The 26,506-nt window shown below is 48.0% G+C and overlaps 1 protein-coding gene across 3 annotated transcripts; it reads right to left on the bottom strand.

Annotated features, from left to right (window-relative positions):
• Positions 1-1,379: 1,379 nt before the first annotated feature.
• On the bottom strand, positions 1,380-25,838 carry HIPK1 (homeodomain interacting protein kinase 1). Of its 3 annotated transcripts, none has more exons than XM_053998013.1 (16): positions 25,737-25,838; positions 23,740-24,817; positions 19,188-19,311; positions 17,090-17,209; positions 16,195-16,281; positions 15,190-15,374; positions 14,740-14,902; positions 14,159-14,381; positions 13,177-13,298; positions 11,490-11,624; positions 8,913-9,055; positions 8,577-8,759; positions 7,846-8,061; positions 7,345-7,583; positions 6,860-6,996; positions 1,380-5,953 (listed from the first exon to the last, which is right to left on the bottom strand). In XM_053998013.1, the coding sequence occupies exons 2-16, from the start codon at positions 24,813-24,815 to the stop codon at positions 5,468-5,470; spliced, it is 3,639 nt and encodes a 1,212-aa protein (XP_053853988.1). In that variant the 5' UTR covers positions 24,816-24,817; positions 25,737-25,838; the 3' UTR covers positions 1,380-5,467. The 3 variants fall into 3 exon arrangements, with proteins under 3 accessions (XP_053853988.1, XP_053853989.1, XP_053853990.1); XM_053998014.1 differs by having other exon boundaries at positions 8,913-9,052; XM_053998015.1 differs by lacking the exon at positions 11,490-11,624.
• Positions 25,839-26,506: the final 668 nt, after the last annotated feature.

The following is a 26,506-nucleotide window of genomic DNA, read 5'->3' as shown; positions in this document are numbered from 1 at the left end:
GTTTGCTATTTCCTTTGATTGCCTGACTCCTGGTAATGAGGAACGGCTGTGAGCAGCCACATCTGCATCCCCATTAACGCTGTGACACGTCCCGTGTGACATCAGCGGGTTTGTCCCCTGGGCAGGGACAGTGCCAGTGCAGTGCCAGCACCACGGGCACCGGCCCCAAGCCCGTGTCCCCCCCTGAGCCCGTGTACCCCTGAGCCCGTGTCCCCCCTTGAGCCCGTGTCCCCCCCTGAGCCCATGTCCCCCCCTGAGCCCATGTCCCCCTGAGCCCATGTCCCCCCCTGAGCCCATGTCCCCCTGAGCCCGTGTCCCCCTGAGCCCATGTCCCCCCCTGAGCCCGTGTCCCCCCCTGAGCCCGTGTCCCCCCACGTCCTGGCTGCTGACCCAGCAGCCCCTGCCTGGCCCCGTGCTGGTTTCCCGTGGATCCCCCGGGCAGAGCCATGGGTGGGACGTGGCAGGTTGGTCACTGCCCTCGGCCGGGGCTGCCCGGCCACTCGCTGGCCTTTGGGGCTGCTTGCCCGAGGTGGCCCAAGCACTGGTGTGGGGAGGGAGGGAGGGATGGATGTATGGATGGATGGATGATGGAAGGATGGATGATGGATGGATCCATGGATGGATGGATGATGGATGGATCCATGGATGGATGGATGATGGATGGATGGATGGATGGATGGATGGATGATGGATGGATGGATGGATGGATGGATGGATGATGGATGGATGGATGGATGGATGGATGGATGGATGGATGGATGGATGGATGATGGATGGATGGATGGATGATGGATGGATGGATGATGGATGGATGGATGAATGGATCCATGGATGGATCCATGGATCCATGGATGGATGGATGGATGGATGGATGATGGATGGATGGATGGATGATGGATGGATGGATGATGGATGGATGGATGAATGGATCCATGGATGGATCCATGGATCCATGGATGGATGGATGGATGGATGGATGGATGGATACATGATGGATGGATGCATGGATGGCTGGATGGATGGATGATGGATGGATGGATGGATGGATGGATGGATGGATGGATGGATGGATCCATGGATGGATGGATGGATGGATGGATGGATTCATGGATTCATGGATGGATCCATGGATGGATGATGGGTGGATGAACGGACACTGCAGCTCCGTGCCATGGATGCAGCCGAGCCCGGTGGCTCTGTGGGCACTGGCCGTGCCCGGGCAAGGCCTGGTGGGAGCCGCGGTGGAGCGAGTGTGCCACCTAGTGCCGCTGCATCCCAAATCTGCATCCCGGATCCGCATCCCGCACCATCGACACCTCCTTCTGGACACCCCCGAACTCCTCTCCCACCCCCCTCAACAGACCAAGTGACCAGATGAATAGAGTACAGAAAATTAACCCTTTTTATTGATGCATTGCAATTGTTCTACATTTTTACCATATTATGTAGAAAATACTTAAAATACAAGCTACTTTGTAAAACCAAAGACAAACATTGAATCCAAAGATAAACTATGTTTTCACAATGGACCCTTCTCCCATATAGTTAGTATTAAATTTTTAAATATCTATTTCTTTTGTTAAAATGATTTTTACATACCCCCTAAGTACATCAGCAATACAAACATAGATCAGTAATTGTCAGAAACTACCTGTATCTAGCGGCTTGTAAAAAGGAAGAGCACAACCATAAAAGAAAGTTAAATTTTACACAGTAACTAGCATATCAAATACATTTAATAAAGTAGGAATTCCATTGCAATATCAAGGATTCAAGCAGAAATACTAACATTACATATAATGTACTGCTACATGTAGTGAGATAGATATAGTTCAAGCTGAATCTGAAATCACACATTATATAAAGTTTAGCAACAAACAACCATGTGGACATGCGGCACCATTCAGAAGTTTAAATAAAATTAAAAAAAAAAAAGAAAGCAGGGCTGTGCCAATCCTGTCATTTAGAAGCAATTTAGTTTCATGTACTAAAAGAAATTGCTGAGTCAGAGGTAAATTACTGCATCCCATCAATTAGGTGCTAAGCAGGAAAGCCTCAGGAGTTGCCTCTGCAGGGGCTATCACAGCTGCAAATACAGGTCAGGTAAGAGAAAACTGATTGAACAGCTCAAGAATCACACAGACAAACCTAGCTGGGACCACTAGCTGGCTACCAAGTATTCCAAAGGTGAATCCCAGACTAGTTGTGAAGAAAATTAAAGGATGCCAATTCCTATCCAGAGATAGCAGACTTCTCTCCAAAAATGTGTAGCAGGCTCTGACAATGAGGAGAGTCAATTCTTGAACCCAATTTGAGGCTGGATATGCAAGGGAAGAGGGGATGTATCTCCTTAGAGCAGAACACAACACACCCAAACTGGGCATCATATACTGGGGCCAGACTGGGAGGCCCTGGCCCTGCTGGGGTGGGGTTTGCTGTGTACCACAGAGGAATTCTGGGGTATTGTTTGACAGTTTGTTCCAAATGGAGCACGTTTGATTTTACCTACATCATTTCCATCTCATCCTCCCTGTTCCAACACTTCTGGGAACTCGGGCAGTGGAGGAGATGACACCGTGCTTTGGGAATACATTTGATTTGGATTAATTGTGTTACAAGGTCCTCTAAATGGACATTTCAAGCTGCTTTTTTTAAGGGAAAGTGGGCAAGTTCTCAAAATTATTAGCAGATTTTGCTAGAGGTCTTTTTTTCTTTTTTTTTTTTCTTTCCTCTCAGTGAAGTGTTTTCCATGAAGTCCTATTTGTGAAACAGGGAGTTGGAGCTTGGTTTGCCTTTTGGTGGAAAGGCACAACTCTGTACCCAAGAGGTATCTCAAGGCAAGTACTGAACACAAGCAATGTCAAAAAAAGCAACAAAGTGCCTACAGCAACAAACAGCATCGTTTGCAGCAACGATGTGGCACAGCAAGGTTGGTTCTCCGCACGCTCACGGAAGTGCTCCGACTACAAACACACTGAACATCAACGGGGGCTAACGCTACCGCCCAGCTCCACAGCCCTCCATCCCTCCCTAGTCCCTCCACCTCAGGCCAGTCCAGGCTTCCTGCTAGCAGGAACGTGGGCTTGCACAAACGGCTCGGGCATTTCTTGCCACAGCCGGGTCAGGACTGGCCCCCTTCCCGCTGGGACGGAACATAAACTGGGGTTCAAGGTTACCAAACCTCTTATTGCTGCAGTAACACGACCGCTCAAACCAGTTTATATCATCCTTTTGGACAAGATACTTTATGTGTTAGATGAGGAGTAATTCCTAGTACAAGGGACCCAAGAAAACAAAGTGTAGTCCAAAACCTGCACTGATTATCCAAAGTGAGTATTTCCTCTGAACACTAACTAGGGCTACAGCTGACAGACCTTCCCAACAACTCCACATTAGCAGTAGCATTATAAAACTTTTTAATGGTATTATGTGCTTTACAGCAGGCTCTCTTTGGTATAAATATTCTATCACCAAGCTAGCAATATTTTACACGACACATCTGCTATTCCTGTGGGGGAAGGTAACGCTACACTAAACCTAATAAAAGTGATTGCACGTATTTAATCACTTCTGCAATATTAGACTAAACATTCCAATGCATTCCCAGCACTACCTTATCCGAAATGCACTGACAGACACTAACAGTACATGTGCCATTTCAAGGGAAAGCTTCAAGGGGACATCGCTTCACTGGGAACAAGAACGGAGCTGGGATGAGAGCGGTGACAGGGAGAGGGCTCTGCACCATCCTGCTGCTCTGGCTGGGGGAGCTGGGTGGGTGAATTGCTTCAATTCGACGGGGGCTTGCTGGTCCCTCGTAAGGCAAGCTCACTGTAAACTCTAGTCACACTACATCATCATTTAAGGCACTACAATAAGGGGACACACCAAACAACTCTTCATCACACATACCTGTGCAAAACAAATCCAAGGTATCCTTTCCTCTCGTGAAGCTCTACTCCTCTCTCAGTGCTACAGTGATGAGCTCTAACCATTGCATTATATCACATACATTCCAACATGAATCAATTCATTTTGGTTTAAATACAAAGGATACAACACTTCCATCCCCAGGAACGTTTAAGAATTAGACAAACACTAAGTACAGAGTTCAAGTATAATCACTACACATTTTGATTACAAAGACAGAACATTTGGGGTTAGCAGGAAGTTTTGCTTGTTATATTTTTCTAATCAATATGTACATATTTCATTTTCTGTAAAATATTAAAACACCACCAATACAAAACTTCTAAAATAGTTTTAAATTCAGTAATAAACTTTAAAATCTGGATTTTTTTTTCCTTTTTTCTTTTTCTTTCTCTTTTTTTGTCTTGTTTTTTCTTTTTTTTTTTTTTTTTCTTGCAATTCCTACATGCACGTACTGTTTACAAGTCTTATTAAGAGCGCTTTAGAGTAGCTGCTGACATATCCAGGAGGATACGCTCACAGGAGTATAAAAAGCTGTACACATCGATACAGTGATGTTTCATTGTATTTCAAATTCATCTCCCTCCTAAATGAATCACGTGAGGCAAAAATATTTAAGAAAAACAGAACAAAGCAAAGCCCTGTGCTTCTGTGAAGGAATCCAGCTCCATTATAGGGCCAGCATCTAATAAGCTGCAGAAACCAAATTTTAGAGCAATGCTGCATTATTCACTCTCAACTGGAGACAACAACAACACCCTGACAGAGCTGCTGAGCTCTGTCACACAGTGAGATCCTGAATACAGTTTGAACCACTTAGAAGAATTCTGCAACGAACACAACAGAAATTCAGCTGGGTTATGGAGAATTTTGAAGAAAACAAAGCAGACTCCAGGGTTTACAGGACTCCTGAACGTATCGTGTTACTGGCATAAGGCAGCTGCCTCTACCAGTCCTTAAACAAAGCAGAGGAGTAAACAAAACACCTTTGACAGAAACATATATGGAGATGTAATGGCTTTTCAGAACCAGCAATTTGTTAAAGACAACGTGAATTAGAGAACAGATGTTAAAATATTAAATCTGATTTTAAAACTGCCCCAGCAACGTAATGAGATAAACATGCACTACATTTTTAGTGGCAACGTGGATTTGTGCAAGCTGCTAAAATAGAATCTGCAAATCTTTTTTGTTTAAGTTACACAAGTTAAAAAAGACATCAGGATCTGTCTTCTGAGACACTGATTTGACACCCCTTTTGATTAGCACAACAGAACGATTTTAAATAAATGTGACCATGAATTTTTTAAAAGCATCTATAAAAAGTAAGTAAAATTTTAAAAACTTAATTAGTGACCCTCATACTGGTAACAAAGCATGCTGCTCAGTTAGTGACTGAACTCACCAGAGACATTTGGGAACAACATACAACCAGATCAGGGAGAAACACAAACCAGGCAGTCACTCCCAGGCAAAGGTTCACCTGAAATCCTCTCCAGCCTCCCAGGCCCCTCGCAGGACAGTGCTTCACCAGGAACTACAAGTAGGAGTACTGGTTGATCTTGGTGGGGCTCAGCGGGTATCCAGTGTAAATAGCAGATCCCCTGGAAGCACCAATATAGGACTGGGGAGCGAACTGGTGTTGGTACTGGGCTGGGGGGACGTTGGCAGACGTCAGCAGGCTGGGCCCCACGCTGACAGGGACCTGGTGCACCAGGGTGCTGGGGTGGGCAGCGTAGGTGGTGTGGCGCGACGAGCCCTGAGGGGAGAACAGGTGGGCGATGGACGTGGTGGAGCCCAGCGTGGCAGCAGTGGTGGGGGCATAAGTGTACATGTGGGGCTGGCTGGGCAGGTGGGCACTGGCCGTGGCTGCTGCCAGGTGGGGATGCACCGGGCTGCTGTGCTGGAACGTGTAGGGAGCCTGAGAAATCGTTGACGTGAGGGGGGCCACGTAAGCTTGCTGCCGGCGTGGGACAGCGTTGCCGTTTCTCTCCTGGGAGGCCAGCACTGTGGTCTGCTGGTTCTGCAAGGGGAGGGAGTAAATGAGGTTAGTGGTCGTGCTCAGGTGAGCAAGGGGCAGCCAGAGCCCCCTGATGGACACCTCCATCCCCCCTGACACACCTGCAGATCTGAGAAGGTGACTGCACTTCCATGGGGACAGAGGTGAGACTTTTCCTCTGCAGTGGGGCCCAACTGCCACTCGGGGGGTACCAGAGCTGGACAAGTGCAGGCAGGTCCTAGATCTGACCCAGAACTCCTCACACACCTACTGCTCTGCACATTGGGAGGGTGGCAGCAGGGCTGCCCCGTTTCAGCACCACAAAACCTGTCTGGTGCCCATGCCAGAAGTGAACTGCAGGGGTAACAACTCCCTCTCCTCTGAGAGGCTGCTGCAGTGTGACCCAGAGATCAAAAGTCCTGACACAAAATGAAGTGAAACCAATCTTTTAATTGAAACATTCAAAGATGTCGGGTGCCAATTGTTAGTTTGAGAGAGAAAGTCCAGTCTTAACCTACTGGTTGGAACTCTGTGAGGTCTAGAGAAAGGTAAAGAACTTAAGAATTTCATAATACTGTGCCTTCAACATTATTCTAATTCAACAGCTGGACCTTGGTGTCACCCTCCCAAGTGGCAAGAAGAACCTGCTGTAAGTTAGGTGTGACAAGGAGCACAAAGAGAGACTATGGAGACAACCACACTTCCTTCTGCTGCCCTCTGCTACAGGAACAAATCCTTTGCCTTTGCGAAAACCCCCCCGTACTCCCCACAGAGCGTGTCCTACCCTGCACCACCCCAGGACAGAACCAACTCCGAAGAACTAGCTCTTTCAACTATTGATCCTCTTGCAAGCCAGCCTTCCTCCCTTGCCTCAGACGTTCCTAAAGCAGCTCTGAAGCATCCCCAGGCCAGCAGAGGCAGTGGGCTCACCTGGCTGAGGTTGAGGGGCTGCGCGCCGTTGGTGACGGCGCGGTGGGAGCGGTACCCCGTGGGTGTGATGCAGCATCCTGACGACTGCCCGCTCACTGAGGCCACTGGCTTGGTCTTACTGCTGCTGCTCAGGATGCCTGCAAGATGCCACAAGCTCAGTCCACTCCTCCCCTTCCCACGCTGGTGGTAACCAGCTCTGGGCACCAAACTGACTGTTTCTGCCACAGAGACTTTGCTTTAATTATGATTTCAAATGTGACTAAGAAACCATCAGGAATGGTTACACATCTTCCTAAATGCAGCCAAATGTAAATGAAAGATAAATCTATCAATGACTATGAAAACAGACCAAGGCTTTCAGAACAGCAGCTGTGAAACCTAAAGCTGAGAAAGACCCACTGTGCAAAGTCCAAAACTGCAAGGATTAACGTGTCACAGGGACAGGAGAGCACCTGAGCCTTGGCAAAGCACACTGAGATACCCACCTGAAGCCTGGGTGGCTACGATGCAGTCATTGAGCTGCATTTTCAGGGGTGGGACGATGATGGTGCGGGAGCTGGAGCTGTCAGCAGTGGCTCTGCTGGGCAGCTCCAGGGCCCCCCCAGTGCTCCTGAGCGAGGACAGGGGGTCTGGGGCATAGGGGCTGCTCAGGGACGAGTCCGAGTCAGGGGAGTCGTTGACAGTGACGTAGCTGATGACGTTGGATCTCTGCTTCATACCCAAACTGCAGGGGGAGAAAAGACAAAATACAAATGGGAAACGTTCTAGCTTTGCCCACCACATTACATGTCTCCCTCTGGGATCTCACACCCTCCCTCCTTGTCAGATAAAACTCAGATTAACTACAGGCACAACAACACCGAGATGTGATGGGGAATATTCTGTCTTAGGCAGCTCTTCTGAGCCTGCCCAGGGCTCTCACATTGTGCTCCCCTCTCTCCCTGATGCGTGAGCTGAGCCCAGCCCAGCCCAAATGAACATCCCACCTGGCAGGTTTGTATTTGCTGTCCTCCTCCTCGTCAGTGTCGCTGCGGATGGTGATGACACTGACAGGGGGGCTCGGAGTGTCGGGGATCACGATGGGCTGGTGCTGCTCCTGCACGGGGACGAGCACGTTGGAGGAGGAGGAGGTGGAGCGCAGGGGGCTGCTCCCGATCAGAGAGTACACTTGGGTGGGCACAGGCTCCAGAGATGAGCTGGGCCTGCAGGGAAAGCACAGCAGGGTTCAGCTCCAGCTCAGAGGCCCGGACAAACAGCATCGAGAACATGCAAGCATGAACATGCACACATGAACAGAACCTCAGTGCACACAGTCAAACAGAAAAGTGCCACAGACACAGCCAAAGGCGCTCAGGGATGCTCTGAATGGCACTGATCCCCCTGGACACTGCCAGAAACTGCCACCCCCTCGTTCAGCACTTCTGTCACTTGCACTGCTATGGCACCAACAGCCCAGGAGTGTAAAACCCCTCTGATCAGGACAGCAAAGCACTTGGTCAGCCATGTCCTTGCACTCACTGAAATTAATGTAATTTAAATCGGCGACAACAGCACAAAGGCTTTTTCCAAGACATCTTTAAATGCAATTGTAGCACAATAAAGTTACACCCTCAATGCCACTGTGATCAGAAGATGCTTTTTTCACACCAAAAGGCAACATCCACAAACAAGCTCATGGCTTTTCTGGGACTGGGGAAGGAAGCAATGGAATCCTTACTTGGCTGTGCTCGGTGCTGGCTGCTTGTTCTTCTTTGCTGGCACATTGCTGCTCTGCTGCTGCCTCACAACATGAGCAACCCCAACATTCAGAGGCTGTGCTGTGGCCAATGTCACGTGGTTGGTCAGCAGAGATGGCTGTTGCATGAGAGTGCTGTACTGATTTCCATGGGAATGTGCATTCCTGGAGCAGAGAAGAAACAAGAGACCCAAATCCCATGACTACACTGCAGGAACCACGAGCTGCAGCGAGCCCCTGAGGGGAAGGGAGACACTGTGGGCTCTGTGATGGATGTATTCCCACTTGGCAGGGAGCTGGAGCTCCTGCAATCCCTACCTCCAGTCAGCCAGCTGCTGGCTGCTGCCAATGGTCTCTGGGATCACGGCTGCTGGCTGGACAGAGTTGTGCAAAGCAACCCCTGGGAGCTGCTGCCAGGTGGAAGGGAGCAGGATCTGCTGGGTTCCCCCCGGCCAGGCCTGCTGCAAAACAACAAACACAGAGACGAGGATCACTAGGCTTCAGTTCCTGCAGGGGCAGGCAGAGATTTGTCCAAGCAATAAATGCACTGGGGTGGATTGTTAGCTTGCAGAGATACAGCTCATCCTTGCATGTTTTCCCAAGGACAAGAAAACCAGAGGAATGAGCTTCCCCAACATTTTGCTGATCTCTTTTATATTGTGCCAGGTACTGCACTGCCAGGTGCAGCAGCAGTGCTTGGGACTCTTTCTGAATGTAAACTTACACATTGTTCTGCTGAAAGGTCCCAAAACATTAAACCAATTTGGTCCTTTCTGCTTTTCTGCCTTGCAGGGCTCACATTGAGAGAGATGAGATGGTGTCATTATTGTGGAAATTCACCCACCCCAGCTGAAGCATTTAAGAAAAGCCACACTGAGGGATAACTGAGTTACATGAAGGCAGGTTCAATTCATGAATATTATCAATGTTCCTGTCCAAATAAATTTGACAGCGTAGTATTTCCATGATTTTAATAATATATGGCTTTCTCTGATGCAGCTTAAACTGCAAAACCTGTTGTTTCAAATTCAGTATTTCTGCAAGCAACAGATCCACTTAGTGCAAATAAATACCAGATCCGAACAAGAAGCCTTCAAAGCAGAGAGCTGCTAAAACCTCTGCCAACATAAGCGGAATAATAATAACAACAATAACATTGAAAAAATAAAAAATAAAAAGAGAAATATGTTAAAAGTCACACCATGCGTCTTTCCAAAAGCCAACACCTGCACAAGACAAAGCAGAGAGTTTAATACAGCAAGATATAAATTCCCAATGAGAGGCAGAAATCGGGCCTTCCAAGCGACGAACTGTTTTGACAGAGGAAGGACAAAAATATGCAAAGCTTAGCAAATGGCTAATGCAAACTCAGGGGAAGCAGCAAGGGAGAAGTGTTGGAAGCACTAAAGGTGAGCAAATTCACGCCAAAGGCTCCCAGAATCCAAACAGAACTTAGTCAAGTCCTCCAGAGAAACTCAGAATGCAGGCTCAGAGTCTGGAGACAGCCGGCTCTGATCTCCACTGCTGTACAGGGGAGTTCAACCTCAAGTCCACTGCACACACACAGCAGAACAGAATTTGCCTGTTGAATCAAAGCCCAAATACACTTTGGAAAACATCACTACCAACTCACTTGTGTCCCAAGCTCTGCTATAGTCACCCCTTGCTGTTTTTGGAGCCCAGATTGCAGCCTTTCAGCAATCAAAATTCAACAGGAGGAAAGAAGAAGCACCCCTGCATCTGTTTAGCTCAGAGCTGTGACCAGGAGAACCCCACTCTCCTGCCTTCCCATCCCCAGAACCAGGGAGCAGCTCACTTGGTTCACAAGAACTCAAATGAGTGGGTTTAAATTTCAGGACAGGTATGACTCGAGCAAATTCCACTTCAGCAGAGGTCTCCCTCTCAGAAGAAAATGACATTCAAACTACCACTTTAAAGCCACAAGAAACAACATGGTTCACACAATGGAATGTGCTTTGAAGGACATGTGAGGATACCAGCACTTCAGTGCACTGCAATGTTTTCATAAGCTTCACTGATCTGATTCTGGAGTTTTACAATGACTTCTTTGTGGCACTTGCAAAGTTGTTCTGATGCAGGTGCCAGAATACAGGAGAGGATAATTTTGCAAACGTACATTTCTTACAGGTGTGTTCATTCCCTTCCCCCATCCTTTTTAAAAATTGTTCCAAATTACCTAAAAGCTAGCTATTGCCATTTTGGATACTAGAGCTCACCTTTAATTTCAACCAAGAAATACATATCAACTGAAAGTATCTGTGAGGAACAGAATCTTTATCTGGATGAAGCAAGCTACGTGTGATTGGCTATAAATAACAAAAGGCCAGAAAATTATTGTCAATGTTCAAGAGAGGTTAAAAGAAATCAACTGCTAGAGCAATACATTAAAGGATTTGCTGTCATTAGGGATTTTAGCCTGTGCTTAATGATCTGAAACGTTTCTCCATACAAAGCAGCTTTACACGTGTTGCAAACAAAATATGGAGCTAACTTGCCAAGTAGGTCAAATTCTGGCCATCCAGGTACCTGTAGCAGAGTCAAGCTAAAGACTGATTCCTTTGTATTCCACAATCAAAAGGCAAAGATAGGAGAGTAAGTGAAGAACAAGAATGATTACAACTCTTCTAGGGTCTAGTTTAGAAGAGCTGTCAATACTAGGCCAGCAAAGGTAATAGTCAATGGATCTGGATTCTTTACAGAGCCACACTAAACGTCAGAGTCAGACAGTGCTTCAGCAATGTTGGGGAGGAAAACAACAAGACATTAAGATGTAGCAAGAACACAGCCACAAGATGGCACATGCTTCCATGCCCTCTGCAAGTCTAAGTTAAAACAAAAACTCAGTTAGTGAACACAATCAAGGGAGGCAATTACCAGTACTGCAGCCGTCTGTTCGACCAGCGCCGGCCGGCCGGCTGCGCAGTTCAGGGTAAAGGGCACCGCATACTGCGGCGTGATGGTGGCTACTTGAGGATGAAGAGTTGCTACCATTAGTGGTGTACAGCTTCCCTGAAATGTAGATCAGGCAGTGAGTGAAACACACGAGCTGAGGCAGGTAAGTGCAGGTCAGTGCGCTGGGCGGCAGGGCCGGGCGAGGGGCGCCGAGGGAAGGGACGCACCGACACCGACACCGACACCCAGACCCTGCACTGCTCCACAGGCACCTTCACGGCCTGAGGAGAGCACGAGGAACTGGGAATCTCCAGTGCAGTGACACAGTTCAGAAGCCAAAACAAGTCGGGGAAAAATCTGGGGACAGGACCTCTCCGATGACACAGTTCAAAAGTCAAAATGAGCTGGGGAAAAATCTGGGGACGGATGTCTCCCTGATGACACATTTCTAAAGTCAAAGTGAGTTCAGCTACTGGCACTTTACTGGGTCCCAGAGGGCAAGTGGCAGCCACGCTGCACTAGCCATGGCACAGACTGCACCCCGGGCAGGTCCCTGCACTTGCTGTCAGACCTTCAAATCCACACACAGAACTCTTGAGAAAAGGTAAACTATGGGATTTCATGGAAGGCACAGCAGGTCTTTGGTGTCATGAAAGAGCAAAGTTATCTGTGGTGAAACCACCCAGACATGTATTAGTCCATCAACTGTCTAATTTAAATTAGATTCTTGGGGTACAATTTGCACTCTTGGATTCAGGTGGGCCTTCAAGTGGATTCAGTTTTTTGGATACTGTGACCTGTATCATTAATGCTAAAGACACCAGCAATCACAGAATGCCACCTGAATATTTGGAATGAACAAACTAAAAATTACTCCTCTACAAGGTCAGTAAGTGCAATACACTGCCTGAAGAGTAAAACCAACAGAGTTTGTGTAAATGCCAGCAGAAACTAAAACTATGCAAATAAATAAAACTGAACTTAATTATAAAGGCAACTATAAATTTTCAGTGAATAAAACTTGTGAATCACCAGGCACTTATTGTACATTAAAGGATTACTTTCTGGAAATTAAAATGGCTTTAATTTATGACACATTACTAATAGTTAAAACAGCATTTTTAGAATGATTTGTGAATTTTGGAATTGCATGTTGCTTAAACTGCAAACTGCAGAAATAGATATGTCATTGCTACACAATAATTCACACTAAGAATGTAACTAGCTGAGAAAGATTCAGAAATAATTGTGTTGATTTAAAGATGAAATTTTGGCACGAGTAATCTGTGTTGTCACCTCTGTTTACCGGGATCTCACTTCTCACAGCAATGGTTTCTCCTGCCACGTTTCTAAAGTGTAGGCAAAAATGACCAGCACTGCCTTACAGGCAGTGTCCATGCCTGGAAAATACAGCCTGTTTTTAGCAGCTGAAAACCACATATTTATTCCCATTATTAAATCAAAATCCTAAAACCAGGGAGGTACATGACATAAAATAGTTCAGACTTTAAATATTCCAGAAAAACAAAACAAAACAAGAAAATACTGTCTTAGAAATGACCTGCATTAACCTTTCAGTGTGCCCTGAGAACCCCCTGCACTCAGGCAGGTTCTCCTGGATGGAGGAATTGCAGTTGAGCCTATGAGGGGTTTGGGGTGGTTTTTTTACCTGTGTGAGAACTCCAGACTGGATCTGCAGAGGCTGTGCTGCAGGTGCTTGTGGCACAATTGGGACAGCATTTTCCATCCTGACTGGGAACCCAGAATGCTTTGTAGTTGCCTGAAGTCCAGCTGTGGAGGACAAGACACATCACTAAGCTGCTGCACTATTCTTTCATTTGTTTCCAAAAATCAAATTCCTACTAGGTAAGGGCAGGTGATAGGGTCGGATTAAGGGATAGAAAAGCTTTGACAAAATCCCAGTAAAACACCAGCTGAAGCAAATACTTCTGCACGCTGGGATCCTGCAGGGCCATGATGGACAGCCAGCCCTCAGCAGCTCAGCTCTGTGCAGTCTGGTTTGCAGAAGCAGTAACACACACTCCCAATTCCAACCTGCTTGAGACAAGCTGAAAGGTCAAGCCTTACACCATCAGTTCCCATGTCACAAATAACCCTCCAGACTAAGACAATCCAGGTATCAGCAGAACTACAGAACCCTGAGGATGAACAGAGGCATGAACAGAGCTGCCTGTGCCAAGCTCACTGACCCACGACCTGGGACAATCTGCTGGTAACAAAAACCTGCAGCACAGTTGTGAACTGAGGCTCAAACACCAGATATTTACTCTTGAGATAACAAACACAGCAAGAACACACTGATTTTCAGGCAGGTCTGGCTCCTCTGTTCCCTGCTTTCTGTGGAATGCTGCTGTGTTCAGTTTGGGGGGAAAAACTGGTTGAGCAACCAGCTGGAGCTTGCAACCCAGGCAGGCAAGGTGCTGTCACCTGTTCCAGCACGACCTGGAAGGGAATCAAGCTGCCTGCACATGTCTGACCTGGTTCTGCACCTCCACCTGATGCAAGAGCCCCGTGTGACACCCACAGAGAGCTCTGCTCTAGTCAGGCTTCTCTCAGTTTGGTGCAAATCACAACTTCTGCTGCCTTAAGTGAATGAAAGCTCAACATCACACAAAGGGTTCTTGGCTTACTTTGAAAAGCAGGGGGACAAACAATGAAGGTTTGCTGGAAGGGGTCTGTCTGTGTGCAGATCTGGGTGGTTCCAGGCTGCAGGGAAACGCTCTGCTGAGCCACTCCTGCCACTGGGGCTGCAGAGGATGGGTACAGGGCAGACTGGTAGTTGAGCAGGGAGACGTCCGAGTTGGCCAAGGAAAGAGTAGCAGCAGCAGTGGAATTGGAAGCCAACACACTGGCCTAGAAAAATAAACAAAAGAATCACTTATCTCCTGTAATTTTATCTCTCCTTGTTATAAAACAAGCAACAGGAACCATCAATATTAAACTAGGAGGAAAGTACCTGGAAAATGTTTGAGTTAAAAGGCTTAAGACAACACAGAACAAAAAACATGAATTGCACCCAATTAACTTATGCTGCTGAACTGACAAATTTTCAATACATGAAGTAAAGAGGCTCCTTGGCCTGAGCTTTGGAAAATTAGACTTTAAGACAAGACTATGAATTTTGGGGAGTAGTTTAAAATTTGGCCTGAAGGCACCAAATCAGCCTACTCCATGTCTTTGATTAGGATAAAATAGGTGGAAGATGCTATACCTGGTTGTGTACTGTGTTGAGCTGGTTGTTAAAGCTCATTGTCAGGTTTGTGCTTGTGTTAGGAGCAACGTGAGTGGTGAAAGGGCTCTTGATCTGATTCACTGTATCATACATGTTCACTCTTCTCTTGCAGATCTCCATGTTCTGAAAGCAAGATTTCACACTGGAACAGAATGACAGAAGGAAAACATCAGATTTGTAAAAACAGGACACAGATGTGACAGGTTCCCAACTTTATGCACGTGCTTTAGGTTTAGGTTCTTTTAAACCAACAAAGAATGTCCTAAAACACGAAAAGGAAGCTTATGAACATTCCATTCCTTACACATGCCATTGCTGTTTTCAGGTCAGCCAGGAACTGCAGAAAATAGCACTGACAGAAAGCTGGGAAGTGCTGCTCTGTGATCCCAGCAAATCCTGAAACAGAACAACCCATCCAAGGGAGCTTACTGGTTACTGTGGGGGAAGTCCAGCAGATGTGCCATTGTAACAAACGAATGGTTCAAAGTCTTCAGTGGAGTAATTCTCTTATCTGCATCAATTGTCAACATTTTCTTCAACAAATCAATGTATTCCCTTCGGTCAGCCTTCTCTGCCAACATGTCAGTCCCTTCTAAGTCTGTAGACATATTCACCTGGAAAATCAAATGGGAGCAGTTCACACAAGCATCAAATTAACTGCTGCCTAACAATTCAATAAGCTCACATCACACAGAAATATTTATCAAGCATTTCTGTCTCTTAGCCAGACCAATTCCAGGTATTACAGTGCTAACACACTGCCTTTCCCTTGCTCGTTCTAGGGGAGAAAGTCAAACTTGCACATGGGATTCTCTTCTCAACAGGGAGTTGGGTCTATTCAAAGGGACCAACCAGGCTTCATTCTCCACCCACTGACAAAATGCCTTCATGTTTTGGGGGAATCTATTAGGGGCTGGCAAGCCAGAATGATTCCACTTTCTCTGCACAGATGTAACCTGAGGGTAACAGCTACAACAGCGACAGAAAATTGGTATTTAAGATTTAAGGCCTCATGATATTAAAACCACTCAGATATTCCTTCATTTTACCTCTAAAGAGAGAATGAAAATAAGAATGATCTGTAGTTCTTGTCACTATTTCCAAAGTCTAATAAGAGGTTTAATCCTACAAACACATTTGAAGGGGCTCAGCTCTCCTACTGCTCTACTACACTGGAACAGGCTGGGCACACTCCTGCTAACACACATAAGAAATCACAAAACATTTCAAACAGGTTCACAATTAACATTTTGACTGTTTTTAATCCACTGATTTCTGATGCAAATTGGCACCACTGTAGACCTCCATCAGTGCTCTGAACTGGCAGTGGAAGAGGAATGGCTGCTCATTTTTAGAGATCCCCCAAAAAATGGAAGTTACTAAATTATATGTGGAAAATTCATGAGTTATCTGTGTCCCAAGACCCCCACACACCTGCGCCATATCATCCAAACAGTTGAATATATATTTCCGAGCTTCTTTTGATTTTATTCCTGTTTCCAACTCATGTTCTTCTGGGGTCTATAAAAGAAAACATTAGCATAAACGGAGATATTGAGTATTGATAAGGAAAAAGCAGCAAGAAATTGCTGAGGCAGATGATCAATTGCTGCTTTCAGACACATCACACACCAGCAGCTCAAACCCAAAGAGCCCTGGGATCCCATTCCCCCAGCTGGAAAGATCATTCATTGCAAAGCAGAATTAACAACAGGGTGACTTCATTTCAAGGCTTCCTTGGCTAATGCATTAGCCAAAAGAACTGAAGGTTTCTGATTTAGGAAGAGAAGAGGCTATAAATATTTTAAATCCCTCTTCTGCAAAGAAGAAAGGCAAAAATCCCTTCTTTTTGCTGCTCAAAGGCAAATCAGGCCTAAATCCCATTCTTTCCTGTCCTCTGCCAACCCAAAACCAGATTCCTGAGCTTTGGAACAAAGCTAACTAACAAACCCATCACAAATGGAGCTTGCAACCCAGGCAGGCAAGATGCTGTCTTAAACTAACAAACCCATCACAAAATACTCCATATTTTCCTGGTTGGATTGTCAGGAGATGACAACAAGATGACACACTTCCCTGAGAATGAGCAGCCCATAATAAGCACCCATTATCTCACTGATGGAACACCCACCCTTTGCTGGTGCTATCATCACTGCTGCTTTTGTCAGAGCAGCACCAGGAGCTCTGCAGAGCTCTGCTCCCCCAGGCAGCCCCGTTTCAAAGCCAATCCTCACTCACAGTGTTTTCACAGCACGCCAAAACTGGGTGGGAATTTCTATTGAATCCTCAACGAACAAAAGAGAATTGGGGATGGAGGAGACACACAAACCTTGAGCCTCCACAGTGGGTATCCCAAATTTGGATCTCTGTTGAAAAACCTGCTTGTTTTCGTTCCTGCACTGAGAAGATACTCCGCTGGAAGGCCTTGAGTTTGTGAAATATAACGAATCTAGGAAAGAAAATTACAAGAGTGAGGACTCCCACCATGAAGAATTCACAGCTAATGGGGTAATTAACAGCCAGGTTTGTTCACAGCTAATAGGAAATTACCTGTAAAGAAAGACTGCCCAGATATGCAAAACTGCAAAATTAAAGGGACCAGTATTTATAAAACCATTTCTGCAATCACTTCTGCAAAAATTTTAGGTTTTAAATGCATCTTCCTTATTTTATGGAAATATTTTTTGCTAATGTATATGCAAGCAGACTGTAGGTTTTCAAGACAATAAACAGTGTAAGAAATACATATTTTGAGGGGGAAAATACCTCAGAATTTATCATCTATGTATAAAAAATTAAAGGCATGATTATCCAAGTAACATTGCTGTGCCTGCCTAGACAATACGCTAGGCACACAATTTCAAAAAATCTCAAAGCTCCCACTGACCAAGAAACCCAGACCAAATATCCTCAAAAATATCTAATATACTTATTTTTACATGTTAAAAAAAAGGGCTCAGAATTTTAGAAGATGCACCTGAATCCTTGTGATGGCATTGATAAGACACTGGTAAAGAGATAACAAATAAAAATATATGCTCAAAAGGAAAGAAAATAGCAAATTTATTAATAACCCCACAGTGTTAAGGTAACTATGCCTTGATCAAACCATCAGTTACAGATCCTTTACCTATCCTTAGCATTTCTTATTTGCCAAACTCCTGCTATGCCACTGTGCCAAAACAGGGCACTGTCACAGCTTGTGATCACATGAATTTATGGGCTCACTTTCCAGTTAAGCCAAGGTGGATCCAAGTGTCTGCACGTGCCTATTTCTTGTATCTACACGATAGTGCAGGTAGCAGTTCTATTTTTACAGGACATAACTTTTGCTTTACGGCCAGAGGGTGTTTAAAAAAATAGCTGTAAATCCCATCCCAGCCCATGAACTCATTCCTGGAGAGGTCCTCTCACAAGTTCCACCTCAACTTTCACTTCCTGCTGCAGAATCTCAAAAAACATGAAAGCCAAGTCATCCTCAGTCTTCAAGGGAAATTCAGACATCAAAATGAACTCCGTGAAGTCACACCCCACGCTGCCTCACAGAGGGCTGCAAAATCCTGTCATTAAGCAATGGAAAAAGCAGTTCCTCCCCAGCCACCTACAGCAGCAGATAAGGTTCTCAGAATTACACAAAACTCAGTGCACAAGGAAACCACCAGGCCCTACCTCAGCTACTTTCTAACTCATTCTGCTCATTAAGGTACCACTGCGTTTCCTTCGGAAATTTACAGTGCTGGGAAGACACATGTAAGACACTTAGTAAGTTTTCATGTATTTTATCACATAAGGAAACCCATACCAAGGACTGCAACAAGATCCCACCACAAAAGCCCCAGTGGAAAAGCTACCCTGGGAAAAAACCCCTCTCACAGACTTTTTGTCCTTTTATAGGCACTGACTAGGCCAGGTAATAATGCCAAGTATCCACAGAAAGGACTAATTAGTTCAAGATGCCTCTCAGAGTCTTGCCCTTGGATTCCAAAGACAGCTTGAGGCTCACACTTTGCATAAAAACTGAGGGTTGCTGTAGGTATTAACAGGGCAGGAATGATAGGTTTTCTCTGTCCCCACATGGAAAAACTGCCCTCATGGTGAAATTACAGAGGGTGTTTCACACCAGGACACGCACACCTCGCTTCTGCTTTGGCAGGAAGGTGTTTCAACAGCTTCTGGGTTTGGAAACCAGGGGTTAACTGCAAATTGGCCCCTTTTTTTGGACAGGATACACTCAGCTCAAGTGAAAACACACAGAACCCCGTGCTCCCTGCCCAGAGACAATAGGAATATCACAGAGAGCAAATGAGCTCAGACAGCAGCAATGTGCACTGATGAAAGCTGATGCAGGACACGGGGGGTCCAGGGGGGTTTGGACACTGAAGATCGTGGTTTCATGTGAAGATCCCACATCCCCCACGTGCTCTCACCTGGTCGTACTCAGATGCTCCTGGATACAGAGGCCAGCCCAGAAACAGCTCAGCTATGACACAGCCCAGTGACCACATGTCAATGGCTTCACAGAACGGCAAACCCAGGATGATCTCGGGAGCTCTGGTAAGGGAAAAGGAAAGAAAAGGCCAAAGTCAAATCTGCTCTGAAAGCTGCATTTCCTCCCTGTAAACCACTCTGGGTAAAGCCCCTCTACACACAAGTAAATCTGTGTGAATATAAATTATTCACTTTAAAGCAGAAGTTGTTTCCTTGGGTGGCCTAATGGATCCCAACCTTTTTTTTTTTCACTTAGGTGGATTCTTTTATTGCCACGGTGCCCCTCAGCTCCCCAGGAGGCCTTTATATCACAGTGGCATAAAGCTTCTCCTTGAGTAATAAGTTTAATTACACTTGACAGCATGTGAGGTGTCCCTGAGACAGCACACAGCACCAGAGAATTATGGAGAGACCTTCAAGATCATCTAGTCCAGCCTATCCTAACAGAACTGGGAAGAAAAGCTCTGGCAAACAGAGACTTTTCTAGGTCTTGAGACCCCAGGTAAGCAGCTGCAGGAAGCTGCCTGCTTCATGTGGGAAAGAAGAGCACCTGCAGAGCCAGGAAAAGGAGCTCCTCAGAGAGCAGCTGGGTTTCTATCAGCAGGTTTTCATGCAGGGTTTGCTCACAGAGTTTCGAGTCTAAAATGGATGCAGAGAGCCCAGCTGGAGGTTGTGTTTCAGGTTTCTGTGCACTCAACCACACCTAATGCAAAATGTACCTGTCTGGCCCAGCCTTTAAGGGGAGGTGGTAAAAAAACCTCACACTCCAAGCAGGGTTTGCTTCTCTAACAGGTTGGAATTTCAGGGAGACTTCTGTCTGGAGCTGACTCATAACACAGAAGGATGTTTTAATAAAGCTCTTCACCTCCACAGAGTTCTGAAACAAACGGAGGCTGTTCCGGCAGGAGAAATTCTAGCCCTACATTTGCATAGAGCACAAAACCCCAGGTGCTGCAAACCCCAGGTGAGCTGCTGTGGGAATTTACCCTGGAAAGTACAGGAAGTACAAGAGCCTTGATCTTCATCATGAACAACTAACACAAGAGCAAAGGAAGACAGAAAAGCCCTAAACTCCAGGCTATCCATTTCCTGGTCGTGCCCCAGGGCTTGTGTGGCATTTCTGGTGTTACACTATGGATACTTCAGTCGTTAAAAAAGGCTCTGAAACCATGTCTGATCCCTCTTCTGAATTCTAAAAACCAGGGCTTGCATAATGTACAGCTGTCAGTAAATTTGACACTGCCCTCCTCGACTCCTCAGCCTCCCAACTGTTTGTCCATGGCAAGAAGTGACTCCCCAGTTAATCACCCTTGGTGCCACGGTGACACAGATACACCTTTTGTTTTAGCTGTCTGCACAGGTCTCTCCAAAACAAAGGCACTCAGCCCAGCTGCTCAGGCACAGGGCACCTGAGGAAGCACAAGATCAGAAAAGGACAGGTTGGATGGAGCTTGGAGCAACCTGGGATAGTGGAAGGTGTCCTTGCCCATGGCAGGGGTGGGATGAGATGAGCTTCAAGCTCCCTCCCAACCCAAACCAGTCTGGGATTCTATAAAAAAGATAAACAGCTGAACCAGCTGCCTGTTGCAGTGAGGTCACATTTATTCTTTATTATTCAGATTTTATTATGTCTGAGCCCCCAAAACCAGAGCCATGATACACCTCCAGTAATCAGAGTAATAGATCATTCAAGCTAAGACATAATGACACTCTCCACTCAACACTGGTCTGTTTCTAGATCAGTGTTGTTCCTGTTTGGCTGCTCCTGGCAGTTGTTGACTTTGGAAAGGTTTCTCACATGTGAAAATATAAAATGATTGTGCAAGTACGAGCAGTAGCTGATATTTGAATGCTGACTGTCCTGCTAACATTTATATTTTAAGGAAACATGCTAGAATGGGTACAACTTTCTACCCTCTTGATTATCCTGATGTAGAAATTTCCAATTCAGAAAGGACCCAGACCTGTCATATAAGGCATGCTGCATTTGCACTGGCAAACAAACTAAAATATAGATGGCTTGTGGAATATGCAGAGCATGCTAATCCTTCTCTAGTGTGCTAAAACCCCCCCACCAATTCCAATGGAAATAGAGATTGGTTGGTCTTTCACTCCAGGATGGAATAGACTCACATATTCCTAAATCTCAATACCATGATGATAGCAAGTTGAAGTCTTGTATTTTATTCCCTGCAACTAAATAAATGAACTTCTCATGAGCCACCTGATTTCATTCTGATTGCAGGACAGGGCTGAGAAATCAGAATTTCTCTCATCTCCTTTTACACCACTGCAATTAGCAGCCCTATGAGATGTGAGCTGAACCAGGACAGCAGGCAGAGGTCACTTCCATAGCTGCTCTGCCAGAGATTAAAGTGATTTTACCATCTTAAGCTCTTTGAAATAAAATCAACAACACTCTTTGCACAGATGCTTGCCAAGCACTGCCTCCCAAAGCTGACAAATAAAATACACTCAGGCACTCTGAGAAGAGAAAGGACTCACAGCAGCCCCAGAAAACTGCAAGACTCCCTGCCAGCATTTCCAAACACCCCAAGTTTGCACCTGTGCTTTGGGGTGGTGGGAACACAGGGCCTGTGCAAGTGCAGCAATGCAGGAGCAGCAGGGCCAGCAGAGAGCTGGATTAGCAGAGTTAGACTTGGCAGCAGGCACTGCTGCTCCCCAGGCCAGCATGGCCAGGACAGAAGTAGGTCATGGAGCCCAAAGCAGAGGTGAGAATTGGATACTCCTGCACTCTGCAGCTCCCCCAGTGCTCAGGGCCACCTCCTCATGGCCCAAACTGTCCAGCCCTACAGTCTGTGCTCCACACTGGCCCACAGGCAGCACCATAATCTAATCCTAGATTATGGATTTTAGTAATCATCACCATTAGACTAATTACATATCACTAAATACTAGATTTCCAGATCACAGCATTCTTCACTCCAGCCAAGCAGACAGTCCAACACCACCTAATCCCAGGTTATTTGCCTTTTTGGCAGAGCCAGTCACCCCAGGGAGCTGAAGGGGCTGGAGTCCAGTGCCCCACACACAGATGGAGCAGGAATTTCCCTCCCTGCAGCCCCTGGAAGATTCCTATCACCCCTCACTGCTCTTCCTCAGCTAAATCTGTTTTCTGAGATACCAGAAAATGGAGAGCACCATGGGCCTCCCCAAACTGCTTTGCTGACACATGTGGCAAGTCAGATAGAGCAGATTCTTGACCAGTGGTCACCTCTTTCCGTGCAATAACAACAAAACCGATGATATGTTTTAGAGAGTGTTTTTACAGAGCTGTGGGGCACAGGGGACAACTGCACTACAAAAAAAACCCCATATTGATACCAATCAATAGTTTAGAATTGGAAAGATTGGTGCCAACAAGCTGAGCAAAGATCATGAGCAATGGATTAAGAAAAGTCTGTATCACATGAAAGGAATGTCATGGAAAGCTGGTACTGGGTGTTAGTTAAAAAGAAAAACAACACAAAAACAAAGGCAGCAAGCACACGGGGAGCATGAGGGATGAGCAGAGCAAACCTACAATAAGCCAGGCTTTAAAACTGAAGTGAGCAGCCAGGGAAGACATCAAACAGGGCAGAGACACAGGGTGGGGTGGAGTGTCTCAGTCCTGTCTGGTCCCAGCTGGAAGGACTAGATACTAGTTCTGAGTTTTGCATCAAGTGAGCTCACATTCCACCCAAAGCAACCCCGACAACACAGCACAGACTCCTCACGGCCCTTTGAAGCCAGAAGTTCTTTCTGCATCCATTTATTGAAGTCTGCTGCTACTTAAATTCAAATACAGACTTAACAGAGCCAAGCTGGAGGAATAATTGAAAGAAACAACACAGCTTGCTTTACGCACAATCTCTGAGTTTTAACGTTTCTGGCCATAATTTATTTTTAATTCTTGGGCAGGACTAGGGTAGAAGACATCTCCACATATTGCCAAGGGAAGCAGAGATCTTTCTCATCACTGCTCTAAGGGGGCTGCAGGTCTCATGAAAGCATGACTTAGCCAGGGTTGACACAGGAAGTCATGTGCTCCTGAAGAGGGTTTAGACAAAGATGAAGAATCAGAAGAAACAAAAGCGAATAGAAATTGGCATCCCTTTGACTCCTCTCCCTTCTAAATGTCCAAGGTTGATGGACTAGTTTCAGATCCTAGCAGACAACCTCAAATGCACTACTTAACACTTCTCCCGTTTGCCACTTCATACAATGTCCCAAGCCAGTGTTCAGGGTAAAATCAACTCAGTGCACTGACCCGGGGGGGAAGGGAAGGTGCTGGGTGCAGATTAGGCCACCCTAAGGCAGACATCCTATTTATTTACATCCAGCTTTCAGAAGAAATCTCCAGGAAACATGCAGAGCTGACGATTTCCTGCTGCCCCTCAGCTGGGGTTAGACAGGAAAGCTCAGTGTCTGCAGAAGGAAGGCCCAGCAGGATCAGCCTGACCTGGTTCAGCGAGCAAGGGCAGCGCTTACCTGTAATACCGTGACTGCAGGTACGTGGAGCACACGGCCTTGGACACGTGGCTGGCTGACCCGAAGTCTATCACCTTCACTCTGTAGGGCTGGCGTGCAGGATCCACCAACATGATGTTCTCGGGCTTCAAATCAGCGTGGATCAGACCCAAGCTCTTCAGCTTCATCAAGGCAGTAGCCACTTGCTGCAGGATGGGCCGGATGTATTTCAAGGGCAACGGACTGAACTTGTTTTGCTTTAAGAAATCATATAAGTTCTGTTCCAGCATCTCGAAGACAAGGCATGTATGATTCTTGTGTTGAAAGCACTCGTAGGAGCGGACAAAGTTGTACTCGTCAGCATTCTCACTGCTCAGGCGAGACAGGATGCTCACCTCGATCTGGCCCTGCCGGGCGTAGGAAGGGTGGTTCTTCAGGATTTTGATGGCTACAATCTCCTTCGTGCTACGTTTCCAACATTTCGCCACCTGCCCGAACGTCCCTCGTCCCAGGAATTCCAAGACCTCATAGCTGTTGGTCATAGAGCACAGGATCTCATGCTGGACCAGCTGATAATCTCCCTCCCCACTGGAGCTGCTGCTTTTCGTGGTGACCGTGGTGGTCGTGGCCGCAGCACCCACCGCAGGTCTGTTTTGCAGCATGAGAGGTGGATGTTCCTCGATGATCTGCACACTACCGTTGCTGTCGACCTCTTCACTTTTCCTTTTTAATCCACATTTTTGGTATGGTTCCAGCAAAGAAACGTTGCTCCTGTGGGTGATGGCCTGGCTGCTCTGGAAGGACGCTGTGGCGCTGCTGCCGGTGCTGTCGGCCGCGGTGACCACGATGTGCTCAACGGAGGGAGCGGGGAGAAGGAGGTTCTGGTCGTAGGCAGGGATGCTGAAATTGGCTACCTGATGAGAGGAGCTGGCTTGCCCTTGAGCTGCTGGGAGGTTTTTGCTGTGGGTATAATACTTGTCACTACTGCTCTGTCCTGAAACATCCCAGACAGACGGCTCCACTTTCAGTTTCTTGGCACTGCAGAAGGCACTCGAGGATACTGACGGAGGGGAGAACACCTGCAGCTGTGAGGCCATACCTGGAAAGGAAGAGGAGAACTCGTAAGGGGCAGCAGGTTGGGATGGACAAGATCCTCTATCTGCACGAAACCCAGAATGACAAAACCCCAGTGTTTTTCTGAGCACCATGTGGTGCCCACCACTGAGGAAGGGAACCTCTGTAACTGCTGCCTCCAAGGGCATCACTGAGCGAGGCTGTACAGGGGGATTACTGCATTTGAGAAGCACACAGCTCTTTAGCCAGATCTCTAAGGGCTAAAGGAGTCCCAGGACACGACAGGAATCACAGAGTCAATTCGCTTGGAATGACCTCTGAGATCATCGAGTCCAACCTGGTGACCAAACACCACCCTGTCACCCAGACCACAGCGCTCAGCGCCACGTCCAGTTGCTCAAACACCGACAGGGACGGTGACTCCAGCACCTCCCTGGGCAGCCCGTTCCAGTGTCTAACCAGTGAAGAAATTCCTCCTATTGTCCAACCCAAACCTCCCATGGCGCAGCTAAACACTCTGTGCTCTTGTCCTGCCGTCGTTACCCGGGAGAGGAGCCCGATCCCCACCTGGCTACACCCTCCTCTCAGGGACTTGCAGAGAGTGATAAGGTCACTCCCGAGCCGCCTTTTCTCCAAGCTAAAAAAAGCCGAGCACTGGAGAAAACAATACGGACGATGGGGGGAGCGCAGGAAGTGGGAAGACCCTGCGAGAATTACGATCCCGTCCCCAGGCCTGTTTCCTAGGCACTGTAAAAACAAGAGTCGGTGGGAAAACCCAACCCCGGCAGGCCCAGCCTCCCCCCCGGGGCAGCGCCCGCCGGGCCGGGCCGGGCCGGGCCGTTACCGGAGCTCGGGCCCGGCCCCGCCGCCGCCCCGGCCCGGCGCGGGGGAAGGGGCGGGCCCGGGCCTGCCCGCCCCGCCGAGCCCCGCCGCCCGCAACTCACCGCCGGTGGGGGGTTCTCAGCCGCGGGCCGGACCTGCCTGGGGGACACGCGGGGGTGCGGAGCCCCGCAGCGGGCTCATCATAGCCCCGCCGCGGCCGCCGGCCCGGCCCGCTCGGCCCGCGCTCGCCGGGGGGAGCCCCCAGGCCGCTCCGCCGCCGCCGCCAGGCTCCGCCGCGCCCTCACGGCCCGGCCGGGCTCCCCCCGCCCCGTCCCGCCGCCGCCCCGGGCCCGAGCGCCCCCGGCCCCGCCGCGCTCCCGCCGCCGCTCCGGGCCCCGAGCGCCCGCACAGGCCGAGCCAGCCGAGCCCCGAGCGGGCGAGCGCGCACGTGACCGCGGGGCGGGGCGGCCGCAGGAAGCGCCGGGGCCGGGCCGGGACTGGGCGGGGCGGGGCCGGGGAACCGAGCGGGACCGGGGAACCGAACGGGACCGGGGAACCGAGCGGGACAGCCCGGCAACCGAACGGGACCGGGCCGGGGAACCGAGCGGGACCGGGGAACCGAACGGGACCGGGGAACCGAGCGGGACAGCCCGGCAACCGAACGGGACCGGGCCGGGGAACCGAGCGGGACCGGGGAACCGAACGGGACCGGGGAACCGAGCGGGACAGCCCGGCAACCGAACGGGACCGGGGAACCGAACGGGACCGGGCCGGGGAACAGAGCGGGACAGCCCGGCAACCGAGCGGGGCCGGGGAACCGAGCGGGACCGGGGAACCGAGCGGGGCCGGGGAACCGAGCGGGACCGGGGAACCGAGCGGGACCGGGGAACCG

The sequence above is a fragment of the Vidua macroura genome, chromosome 24 (assembly GCF_024509145.1).
Source record: "Vidua macroura isolate BioBank_ID:100142 chromosome 24, ASM2450914v1, whole genome shotgun sequence".
NCBI lineage: Eukaryota > Metazoa > Chordata > Aves > Passeriformes > Viduidae > Vidua > Vidua macroura.
Note: the sequence above shows the minus strand (reverse complement) of the source record. Positions and strands in the feature narration are given on the sequence as shown.

What these genes read in the sequence shown, in the direction of transcription:
- HIPK1 (XM_053998013.1), bottom strand. Translation starts at nt 24,815, where the DNA reads ATGGCCTCACAGCTGCAGGTGTTCTCCCCTCCGTCAGTATCCTCGAGT. An exon ending in ACCCACTGTGGAGGCTCAAG is followed by an intron (nt 16,282 to 17,089) that starts GTTTGTGTGTCT and finishes TTTCTTTTATAG; the next exon opens with ACCCCAGAAGAACATGAGTT. An exon ending in AGCCCCTCAACCTCAGCCAG is followed by an intron (nt 5,954 to 6,859) that starts GTGAGCCCACTG and finishes CTCCCCTTGCAG; the next exon opens with AACCAGCAGACCACAGTGCT.